Source organism: Arachis hypogaea, chromosome 14 (genome assembly GCF_003086295.3).
Source record: "Arachis hypogaea cultivar Tifrunner chromosome 14, arahy.Tifrunner.gnm2.J5K5, whole genome shotgun sequence".
Taxonomy (NCBI): domain Eukaryota; kingdom Viridiplantae; phylum Streptophyta; class Magnoliopsida; order Fabales; family Fabaceae; genus Arachis; species Arachis hypogaea.
This window is the reverse complement of record NC_092049.1, coordinates 141,156,771-141,168,954: the sequence shown is the minus strand read 5'-3', so window position 1 is coordinate 141,168,954 and position 12,184 is coordinate 141,156,771. Positions and strand designations below refer to the sequence as shown.

General features: G+C 27.6%; 2 protein-coding genes across 2 annotated transcripts; both read left to right on the top strand.

The window, feature by feature from the left end:
- The first annotated feature begins 2,897 nt into the window (after positions 1-2,897).
- On the top strand, positions 2,898-5,814 carry LOC112798079 (CRIB domain-containing protein RIC4-like). The gene is made up of 3 exons (XM_025841248.3): positions 2,898-3,273; positions 3,363-3,530; positions 5,456-5,814. The coding sequence occupies exons 1-3, from the start codon at positions 3,138-3,140 to the stop codon at positions 5,743-5,745; spliced, it is 594 nt and encodes a 197-aa protein (XP_025697033.1). The 5' UTR covers positions 2,898-3,137; the 3' UTR covers positions 5,746-5,814.
- Positions 5,815-8,669: 2,855 nt separating this feature from the next.
- Positions 8,670-11,489, top strand: LOC112798078 (chitinase-like protein 1). Its single transcript, XM_025841247.3, has 3 exons — positions 8,670-9,465; positions 10,212-10,371; positions 10,776-11,489. Exons 1-3 carry the CDS (start codon positions 9,075-9,077, stop codon positions 11,185-11,187), a joined length of 963 nt encoding a protein of 320 aa, XP_025697032.1. The 5' UTR covers positions 8,670-9,074; the 3' UTR covers positions 11,188-11,489.
- Positions 11,490-12,184: the final 695 nt, after the last annotated feature.

Sequence of the window (12,184 nt, the reverse complement as noted above, 5' to 3'; positions counted from 1 at the left end):
TTAAAAAAAATAAATAAAGAAATCAGTTAAATTATACCCCATCTACATTACGGCTTTGTATATAGATTCAAATATAATTTGACCGATTTTTTTCATTAATTATATATTATTAAAGAATATCAGAACGCATGGTCTTTATTATTGTCCCTTAATTAAATCAGTCGGAGGCTAATTAATTAGTATAACCTTGCATAACTATATATAAGGCTATAATGATATGAATGTGTATTAGGACTGCATAGTACATTTTATTAATACAAGTAATAATCATTATGCTTACGTTTGATGAGTGTTTAGTTTAAACTGTTCATGAGTTCATTACTTGTTCTCTTGGTGGACGAAGACTTAACATCACTATTAGTTTAAATTTTTTATTTGATACGCTAAATAAATATAGATATAGCCATAGCTATTATTAGGTTTATTTGATTGAGCATCTGGCCATTTTGATGAGACGATAAAAATGGAAATATCATTTAAAGGAAGATTTTTTTTTTCTGATTTCATATTAAAAATTAATAATTAAATTAATCATTATATATTTTATATAAATATATATTATTTAATTTATTTTTAATATATATATATATATATATATATATATATATATATATATATCTTTATATAAATAGCTATGTTTTTCTATATACAGATAGTATGATTGTAAATTATATATATTGTAATACATAATTAATATCATAGAATTATTTATCTCCAAATTAGATTTTTTTTGTTGGAATTTTTTTGTTAACAAAGATGATTTTACTTTTATTTCTAGAATGTTTTTAATCATAAAAATTTTAATATCATGTTATCAATTTTTTGTATATATATTTTTTTTTGTGTATGCCTTATGCACTTTTTTAGACAATAAAAATTCATAAAAATTTTAATATTATGTCATGTACTAATAATTATTCATTTAAAAAATTTAAATTAAAAAATAATAAACAATTATATTTCTAACCATCCATTAACTTTCTTTGGTGTCCAAACTCATTTAGCAATTGTTATATAATAATCTTAATCAAATCAAATCCGGATCCACTTAACACATGTTTATAAATAGTTTATGGATAGAATAGAACAACCAGTATTAAACGAAAGACGGCAGAGACAACAATATTCAAAAGCTATTATTTTATTTATAGGTACTGGGATACATTTTATAATGGTTATTAATTATTATAATCAATTAACTCTGCGATTAAAAAACAACATAAAATCATAATCTTATTAATTAATTAGTTGATGAATAATATTTTCAGAAGTAATTTACCTTACCTTTCAATGCATTCAATGCATCCATCAATCCCTCCTTTACGAATCTGTCAAAATATTTTAATCTTTCTTTAACTCTTATGCTGCATTTGTTTCTCATAACAGGACAGGACAAGACACTGATAAATAAATAGAGATACAAAATTTTTTGTTTTTATATTCTGTTTGATGATAGACTGTGACAAATTATAAAAATCTAATTTATTCTCATCTTTTTGTCATTTAAAAAATTTGAGATAAAAAATATAATAATAAAAAATATAATTATGAAAAATTAACAAAAATAATTAAAAAAATAAAAAAATAAGTTGTGTCCTTTGTTAGTGTTTCTGTGTCCTTCTTATCAGAATAGACACAAAATATACTAATTCAGTGTCTCTGAACATATTGTCTCTATCCATATTTTTCTATCAAACATGATTTTGTATCTCTGTGTCCCTGTCTCAGTATCCTGTATCTGTAAACAAATGCAACCTTACATATACAGGCCTATATATACTTTTGTTTAAAATTTATTGTTTTGTAAAAATATATTTACTACATAATTTTTTAAAATTCTATTGATGCATGACAAATAAAAATTGAATATAAAAAAATCCAAAATAAAACTTAAGGGGAAAAAAAGAAGAAGAAGGAACAAGATGATCATAACATGTGGTTGAGTATTATTTGCGGAACTCACTTGTGATTCACTCAATGATGTTGATAGATAGTATTATATATAGTGTGTTATAAGTAAGAATATCAATCATAGGATCGTCCAATAATCAATAATGAGTCCCAAAATGACAAAATTAAAAGGTAAAGTAGTAGTAATAATAATAATATATATAACAACAATAATAATAATAATAATAATAATTAAGATGTCAAAACAAAAAGAAAAAAAGAAGAAAAATCCACAAAAGATGGAATGCCTTAATACACAAGTGATTATGCAACTTTGGAGGAGCCCACATTGGAATAAGGTGATCATTATATATTTGGGAGCTTGTAGAATGACAATATATATGTATATATATAATTAAAAATAATTAATTTTAAAATTTACTACTTAAAAATTTATCTAAACTTATAAATTTAATTAAATAACAGTAAACTTTTTTTTATATTATCAGCATACTAAAATTATATATATTAATTAAAAAGTTTAATTATTCTGTTAGTTCTTATAATTTTACTAAATTTTTAATTAAATTTTTGTACTTTTTTTTTTCTTTTCAATTAAGCCCCTACTGTGATAAAAACGATGGAATTAACGGAATATTCTATTAAGCAAAATGAGTATGTCTAACACTTGACTAAATATTCTGTATAATTTAACAGAATATTTTATTAATTTCAATATTTTTGTCACAGTAAAAACTTAGTTACAAAATCTGATATAATATAAGGACCTAATTAAAATATATATATGAAAATCTAATTAAAAATTCAATAAAATAGAAACTGACAATATAATTAAACCTAATTAAAATTAGAACTCATACACTAATCCCACTATTGTTGGCTGTTAACAAAACCAAATTAAAAGCCTGAGTTGGACAGTTTAATCAACTACCAACCCTAATATAAAATATCCACTCCATTATCATAATTAATACACATTATTATTATTATTATTAAAATTATTCCTCTCATATACCAAACTTAGGATTGAATAATAATTTCCTATCTTCATGAAAATCATTCTACCTTGCTCATAAAGGCAAGTAGCAACCTCAACATAATCCTATCTATTTAATTAGTCTCTCTTATATGATGATATACCTAGCTATATAGTCTATGCTTTGAGACATACATTACAAATTAAATTATAACTATACACTTAAACTTTTGGGGTTTGGGAGAAAAATATGAGAAAGAAAAATATGGAAAGATTAGTAGTTCTTCCATTCTCATTTGGATGTGCTTCTCATTCAAGTGTTCAATTAGGTGCACCCAAAAGACCAAAAGCTGATGATTCTTCAAAAGCCACTATTATTGTTCCAAGTAGCATACTCTCTCTCTCTCTCTCTCTCTACCTATCTTTGATTTATTGCTATCTATGTAATTTGAGATCTATAATTTTTCTATGTAAGGAAGAAAAGAAGGAGAAGATCATTGTCAAAGATCATCAAAGATCAAAGGGAAGATGATGATGAAGAGACTCAAACCTTCTTCTGGGTTTCTAGTTCTACCAAAGCCTAATGTTGCTGCTGGAATTCAGAGATTAATCAGAGGCATCAAGAGTTTGTCTCAATTATTTTGTGAGTTCATTATTTATTATTTATTATGATCTCTATTTTATTTGCATTTATTAGTTATTACTATGTATATTGTATATAACTTATAGTGGGATTTTTGCCTGTGGTATATAATTTTGACTATATATTATATAGATATATAAAAGGTGTTCTGCTCCTCTTCTCCAAATTTGTATATATAAAAAAAAAAACTAAGAAAATTTGTTCTTTCTTTAATCATTATTTATTCTTTAGTTTAATAAATGTATGTAATAATAATAAATAATATTTAGTATTTTTAAAAAATAATATAATGGTACTTTAGAAGGAAAAAATATATATCAAAATTTGCAACAAATTTTTGCGAAAAAATTTGCAGGTAACATTCGCAACTATTTTGTTGTTTTTTAGTCGTGACAGTTTTATTTAAGGTGAAAACTCAGGTGCAGTCAATTCCATGTGAAGTTGATAGCTGAAAGCCGTTAAATAATTTGAATTATTTAACTAAATTTTTATCTAATGGCTCTCAGTTATCAACTTCATGTGAAATCGACTGCATTTGAGTTTTCACCTTTATTTAATTACAAAATAAGATACTAAATTGTACCCACTTATTATTTGCATATCTATTTTGTTTCTCATTTTATAATATTACCACCTATCTTTTTTTTCTTTTTCACATTGAACACAATAAAATTAAAATTTATTTTATTATCGAAATTTCTCACTACTAAACCATTCTTATTGCCTTATTAAATTAGTTACATTCTCAGTCCAAACAAAAAAAAATTAGTTACATATCTCTTCAACCGACAAGCGAATATTTCTTAGGCATATTTAATTTCTTAATGTACAAAAGATGTTACGGTATATTCCATTTAAATATTATTATAATAACACACTTTGGTTGGTGGTTATAAACCTATAATCTATCAATTAGGTACAACGACCTTGAAAATGATTTAACAAGGATTTTTCAAACGCAAATATTTGTATATAAGTGTGTGTGTGTGTATCAAAAGTAGTTAAGAATTAAAATAACCTGAAAAGATAATTGTCAATTTACCTGAATATTATAGGAAAAATATCATTCAGTTTTAAGAATAATTAACAAGTGTTATAAAACACAGCCTTGATATTCTTTTAAGAAAAAAATGTACTAGTGATCTCTTTTCTACTTTTTTCTTTTTTTGACTAACTATTTAATTGTTAACTTTTTTTGTTTTTTACTGAAATGGGCTGGGCCGAAGCCACAATAAGATTAGTTTTGATTTAACAATTTGCATACAATGATTAGTCCATTTACACTTCAAAAAGAATTAGGATATTGACATAACTCTACCAAATCTTTGATGTGTATACTGTATATTGTATAGTATCTATTATCTAATGACTAAAAGTGAACCTTTTTAGAAAAAAAATAATTACACTTGAAAAGAATAATTAGTTAATACTATAGTTTATTGATTGTGGATAGCTATGTAAAAGAAAATACATCTCTTTAAAAAAAAAATACCGATAGAAATATAAGTAAAATTTATCTTAAACATTAAAAATAAAGTAAATAGTTAAATTTGTTTCTGAAAGGTCATTCGTTTTTTAAATTAATCTCAAAATATTTTTTAATCAAATTGGTCCTTTAAAAATTTTAAATTAATCACGTTAGTCTTTCTGTGATTTTTTTTGTTGACAGTGCCAAAATTTGTTAATATGGCACGTTAAGTAATACTACAACACACGTAGAATTCTTAATTGACTATTAGTATGATAAGTTTATGAAATCTTTCGAGAACTAATTTGACAATTTACTCATATTGAATCAAATTAAATATTAAAAATAATTTTAAAACATGACAAATATTAGAGACAAAGAATATATTTTATTATTTAAATTTTATATCATTGTTGTAATCTAATTTGTTGAATAATACTCTTTCATTTAATTTCAGTTTATAAAGAGGATGTTATTGAGGAGGAGGAGCCTGAGATGGAAATAGGTTATCCAACAGATGTGAAGCATGTGACACATATTGGACTTGATGGATCAACAACCACAATTAATAATAATAACAATAATAATAATAATATTGTGAAGAGTTGGGACAATAATAATCCTCCTAATGCACCTGAGTTCCTGTGTTTGTCTCCAATTTCAGTTAAGCAATTTGAGTTGGCCATGAATGCCCAAGCTCATCAACAATCTCTTGTTAATCATCCTTTCTCAAATAATTGTGATTGAAAAACTTCTTTAATTTGTTGGAAGGTTTTATTGATTGGCAATTTCCAAGTATTTAGTTTTCTTCTCTAATTGTAGATTAATGATATGATTATTATTAAAGGTTAAGTTTGGTTTCTAGGAGTTTAATTACTTACAAGTATATATATGCACAAAATGATGAAGATTCATCAATATTTGTAATCTCTTTGACTTTTTTTTGTTAAAAAGAAATTAACTACAAATTATTATTAGTTTTTATCAATTAAAAGTAAAAAAAGAAGATGATTAAGATTGATAATGCTCGCTTTTGTTTTGTGTAAATTTATTAACTCAACTATCCTTTACCTAGTTAAGGTGGATAAAAACGTTAATAACAAATTGTGGCTATTTTTTTTTTAAATATAAAGATGATAGTTATAATGTTAATATATTAAACTATTTAAAAAATTTTAATTATATTTTTATATAAAAATATTTTTACGTAGATAGTCACCGTATAATAATTACTCTCAACTGAACACGTAAATTAATTAAGATGGATCAGATCAAATAGTATTTTTGCAATGCTATATCTGTATACATAACCCAACAATAAAATAAAATAAAATAAAATAAGGTTTAATTCTATTGGTCCTTATAGTTTCATAAAATTTTTAATTAGGTTTTTATATATATATTTTTTTAATTGGGTCTCTGGACCAATTTTTTTTCAATTAAGTCCCTCTTAGTAGTAATTGGCTTAATTTTATAAGGACCCAACTAAAAAAAAAATTGGTACAAGGACCTAAATAAAAGAAAAAAAAAAGTGTAAGGATCCAATTAAAAAAAAACTTTTGGTGCAAGGACTCAATTAAAAGAAAAAAAAGTATAGGGACCTAATTGAAAATTTTGCGAAACTATAAGGACCAGTAGAGTAATTAAACCATAAAATAAAATATAAATAAAAAATTGTTATAATGATTAAATGATGGAAAATTATAGGATCATCATTTTTTTTGAAAAACGTTGAAAGCTCAGGATTGCATAGTATCATACCATTTTGACCAAAAAAAAAAACTCATTTTCTAATTTATCTGCAACTAACATTTCATTATCTTCCATGAGATTATTCACAGATTAAATGACCATGCTTAAGACATTTTCAATTTGATCAAAACTTTACCAGATTTAAGTATAGTTTCCCAATGTCCACTTTAATTTATTAGGGGCTTAAATAGAATTAATTAATTATTATAAGTAGTTAATCTGTTAATTAGTGCCTGTCGGTCGTATGTCATTCTCTTTTTAACATTGTGTTTGTCCAAATCACAACTTGTTCTTGTTTTGGATTCTCCCCACAATTATACTTATTTTTAATTTGGGGTTCCAAATTTTGTTGTTAATTGTCATGGTTACGTTAGAATAATAGACCACTAAACCGAAACAGCAGGCCCAGACCATTTTAAATAATTATAATAAATAAATAAGACCTCTCTGTTATGTAATATGTATGTTTTAATTTTAGTCTTTTATCGCCTTTTAAAATATCTAGAACTTAATGAGAAATTAATCATTATACTTGACGATGAATAAAAGCAAATTTGGTTGAATGTTAATGGAAGAAAGTAGATCAGTAATCTTTTTATTACTTAATACAAAACATCTTTACAAACTAAAGTAATAGAATAAATAGGTTTTTGAAAAAAAAAATCTGATAATTTTTTAATAAATTTGTAATAAATTTATAGATCCTTAGAAAAAATTATTATTAAATGTATAGGTCACATAACGAGATAAAGGATAAATATTCAAATAAAATATGTCCAACATTCAATTATTTAGACATCTATCAAATTAGAGTTATAAATTTTCAAATACTTATTTAATATCTTATTACGAGTTTAATCTTAATATATATATTACCAATAACAAAAAATATTTTACATAATTATCTAATCAGATTTATGTATTTAAATGATTTTTTAAATAATATATTTAAAATTAATTATTTTTTATTAAAATAATAATACATAATTAGTTATTTATATAAAAATAATGCATAAAAATTAAGTTCACCATTTCACTTAAAAATCTATAAGTTTATGTAAATTATTTAATTTTTTTTCAAAATTTATAAAATTTATAAAAATTTGTCAATGACTTGGTCAATAATTTATTTAAATATTAATCAAACTTTTATGTAACATTCAATTATTGAATTTTATAGTATTTTTAAAATTATAAGAACAGAATAATATATCTTTTATATATTGTCAGTATACAAAAATATATTATCTCGCATCCAAAATTTTAAAAAATATTATAAAATTTAATGATTGAATATTACACAAAAATTTGACCAATATCAAAAAAGAATAAAACTCTACATGTAAGTAAAATTTTTATCTAAGTATATCTAAGTTGTTGTAACAATTTTTTAAATTACACGCTCTTTTTCCATCTTCTTTTTAAATTCTTTCTCTTTCTCCTTTTCCTTCTTTTCCCTCTTCTATTTCTTTTTTTCTTCTTTTTTTTTGAATAGTTTTCGAAAGAAAAAGAAGAAGAGTAGTAGAGAAAAAGAAGCGTAGAAAGAAGAAAAAAAATGTGTGTAATGATTTTTTTTAATAAAAATAATTTTTGTTAGTATTAAATATATTTAAATAAATTTTAAAAAAAATACTTTGATGTGTAGTATGTTAAAAAAAAGGGAAAGTATGAGGAGTCAATAGAATACTCAACGGAGGTTTATGGAATATTAGAGATATAATTATTAGTGTTACTTTTTCCCATCAGCTGAAGCTTTTGGGATGAGTGGTATCATGATGTGGTATTAGAGTACTACATCCAAAAAGTCAAGAGTTCGATTTTTAGTGAACCCCAAAATTAATTTAATATTATTATCCTACAAATAGTCCATTGTCTCCGGCATCCTAAATAAAATTAACCTACTTTGGTTACTTAACGGTGATTCCAAAATAAACAAAATAAAACAGTAATAAAAAGAAAATCCCACGTGGCACAGAAGGACAACGCCGACATTTCTCACGTACCCAATTAGCTGTCGGTGGAGAACCAAAGCTTCCTTGCCTTCGCTCAAAGCCAGTCTGGAGTTCCCAACTTAACCCTCGAACACTTTCACCTCACCAACAGCTTATCCACCGTCCGATCAAATCCCAAACATGTTCGACGCTTAACCACCTCTAAATAACAAACAAACACCACACCCACTGAAACCCAAAGCTTCAGAGAAAGACCTTCCAGCTAACAAAGAACATAAATAATTAAAATAATTAAAAATTTCATTTTCTTATAATCTCTGACTCTCACATAACACATTCTCTTCTCTCTTTGTTCTAAACAGATCCGAGACGATGGAAGTGGCAAAACGACACGTCGTTGCGTTCTTCATCGTCGTTTTGGCTATTGTTTCAGTGAACGGCGATTTAGGCGACGATTCGAAGCTGAAGGTGAAGTACAAGCATGGCAAGAAGTACTGTGATCAAGGTTGGGAATGTCAAGGGTGGTCAATTTTCTGTTGTAACCTTACAATCACCGATTATTTCCAAACCTACCAGTTTGAGAACTTGTTCTCCAAGAGGAACATTCCTATGGTGGCTCATGCCGCTGGATTCTGGGATTACCACTCGTTCATCACTGCTGCTGCGTTGTTTGAGCCGTTAGGGTTTGGAACCACCGGGAATAGGACCACGCAGATGAAGGAGATTGCTGCATTCCTTGGACACGTTGGTGCCAAGACCTCATGTAAGTTCTTCTCTCTCAAAATGTGATTTTTTGTTATTCACATTTGCATGTGGATCCGGAAATGCTGAAAATTTGGGGAAAGGAATTTCAAACTTAAGTAGCATGTCGTGAATTCTGATTAGTACTAAACAAGAAATTGGAAAGTGGATTTTATTATTACTGTTATTGTTTTGGGATGTGCAATTGTGATGTTTGGTTTATGATTAGAACAAAAGCTAAGATTTTTCAACTTTGTGAAGTCTGTTACGTAGATCAATTACACTGTAGCCTTGTGTGGTCTAATTAGGGTGTTTGAAGGAAAACTAGAGTTAACAGTAGGTTTGTGGTGAAGAGAGTTTTAAATTTGATTAGTTTAGATTTTAGAAGAGCAATTTTGAGAGGTAAATATTGTTATGTTTATTGGAATTGTAGTGGAGGAAAAAGAGATCTGAAACTTTGAAATTGTGTGTGAATCGGGTTACTGCTGTCTGGTTTGGTTTTTGTGGTGGGATTGCATGTGTTCAAGGAATGGTTGATTGCAACCGATTTGGAATGGGATGGCGCTGAGTTTTCGTAATTCGGGGTGTTCATTTAGTGGCATCTACAGCTGCATTTTGTAGACTAGAAACCAATTAGGTTAGTTCCTCGGTCATTTGACTTGGATCTATGTTGCCGTGCTTGTATATGATGATGTGGATGATCTACTTGTATTCAAATTTGAACATTTGTTTCAATCATCTGATTATTCTCATAATGGTGTCTCCCAGGTGGTTATGGGGTGGCTACCGGAGGACCTTTGGCCTGGGGTCTTTGTTACAATCACGAAATGAGTCCAAGTCAGAAATACTGTGATGACTTCTACAAACTAACATACCCTTGTGCCCCCGGTGCTGAATACTACGGACGTGGTGCCATTCCTATTTACTGGTATTTATATTTCCTTCTTTTGGATATTGATGCCTTACTTTTCATTGACTTCCAAGTTGCTAGTCTTGAAAGTTTCTTTCTCATTCCTGAATCAATCCGATTATCATCAATCCCAAACTCCAAACTCGTCAAAAGACCGAAATCCATAAGGTTTTACTGGTATAGTGGTATCCTTGTCTAGTTTCTATCAACTGACAATCTGTGATCATGTTAAGTAAGCATGCGAAGATTTTGCTCGAAGATAAATTTCTGTTTTCTTTTAAAGATTTAACTATTTTGTGCGTATTCATTTAAATTTCTTATTGTTAGTTAACTAGATTTGCGAGGAGGAGTCTGGTTATTTTTCATTGAAGTCAGTTTAGCATAGCATGTGAAGGTTCTACTTAGTCATATTGTTAATGCAGGAACTACAATTATGGTGCTATCGGAGAAGGTATAAAGGCGGATCTACTTAACCATCCTGAATACATTGAGCAGAATGCAACCCTCGCCTTCCAGGCTGCAATCTATAGATGGATGACTCCTGTCAAGAAGGCACAACCCTCTGCCCACGACGTCTTCGTTGGCAATTGGAAGCCAACCAAGAACGACACCTTGGCGAAACGAACTCCCGGTTTCGGAGCCACAATGAACCTTCTCTATGGAGACAGTGTTTGCGGGCAAGGTGACATTGATCCAATGAACACTATCATTTCCCATTACCTCTATTACCTTGACCTTCTTGGTGTTGGCAGAGAGCAAGCTGGGCCTAATGAGGTTCTTTCATGCGCCGAGCAGGTTCCCTTCAACCCATCTTCCAAATCTTCATCATCTTAAATTAAAATTCATATATTTATCATTATTATTATTAGCATATGATATTGATGTGCCAATCCCTTTGAAAGTGGTTAAGTTAATAAGGGGTTCTCAAAAGGTTACTCATGGAATGCAATAATTTAAAACTGTGTGGCAGTGTGTGGATTCTTTATATAGCTTTTCCTGTTGCGTAGAAGCCAAGTCATTTGTAATATTATATACTTTGTGAAAAAATCTGTATCTGGTATATATCTACTTTATGGGCGATTTTGTTTTATACAAACTTTGGTTCATGATGTTGTAATGTAAATTTGTATGTTCAATTTTTTTCCCTTTTTCTTGATATCTCTATTCTGAATCTTTCTGCCTGGAAGCATATTAATGTACACAAAATGTCTTAACATGGACACGTTAGACCTTACCTCTGTTTTTTTTTCGGTCTTTTATTAGACCTTACCTAAAAGACTATTGTATTCACATTTAACAACTACACTTACAACAGGACCCATTTCCAGCTAAGGCTTAAAAGGCCAACAAGTAACCTTGTTAGTTGTCTTAACTCCTTGTTTTGTCTTTTTTGGGCCCAATGTAGGCACATACATTGATTTTAAAAGGTATATATACTCATGCCAATGAGCCTTGGCTCTAATGGCATTTCTCCCCCTCCCACCTCAAGGTTTAGGATTCAAACCCTAGAAAATGCAATTGAGGAAAAATGTGATGAAATATGTGAGGAGTGTGTGGGTGTGTTGTGTACTTAGGATTTTAAAAGGTATATATACTCGAACAAAAAAAAAAAAGGTATATATACATTTTCGTAATAATAGATGCAATTATACAAAACATGGAAAGTGTAACATAATAAATTATGTATGGATCAAAATATCACAATTGAATGAATTGATGCTGGTATGGCTACCACTAGTTTTTTAAAGTTTTTTGTTTTTTACTTTTTTTAAGTAGTTTATTGAAACTGGCTTTTAAAAGATAATTTTTTAAAAAGTGAAGTATTTATGTT

Excerpts from the sequence above, each read along its gene's own strand:
- LOC112798079 (XM_025841248.3), top strand. The coding sequence starts at position 3,138 with ATGAGAAAGAAAAATATGGAAAGATTAGTAGTTCTTCCATTCTCATTT. Across the intron at positions 3,274-3,362 it reads AGCCACTATTATTGTTCCAA|GAAGAAAAGAAGGAGAAGAT; the intron begins GTAGCATACTCT and ends TTTCTATGTAAG. Across the intron at positions 3,531-5,455 it reads GAGTTTGTCTCAATTATTTT|TTTATAAAGAGGATGTTATT; the intron begins GTGAGTTCATTA and ends ATTTAATTTCAG.
- LOC112798078 (XM_025841247.3), top strand. The coding sequence starts at position 9,075 with ATGGAAGTGGCAAAACGACACGTCGTTGCGTTCTTCATCGTCGTTTTG. Across the intron at positions 9,466-10,211 it reads CGTTGGTGCCAAGACCTCAT|GTGGTTATGGGGTGGCTACC; the intron begins GTAAGTTCTTCT and ends GGTGTCTCCCAG. Across the intron at positions 10,372-10,775 it reads GGTGCCATTCCTATTTACTG|GAACTACAATTATGGTGCTA; the intron begins GTATTTATATTT and ends TTGTTAATGCAG.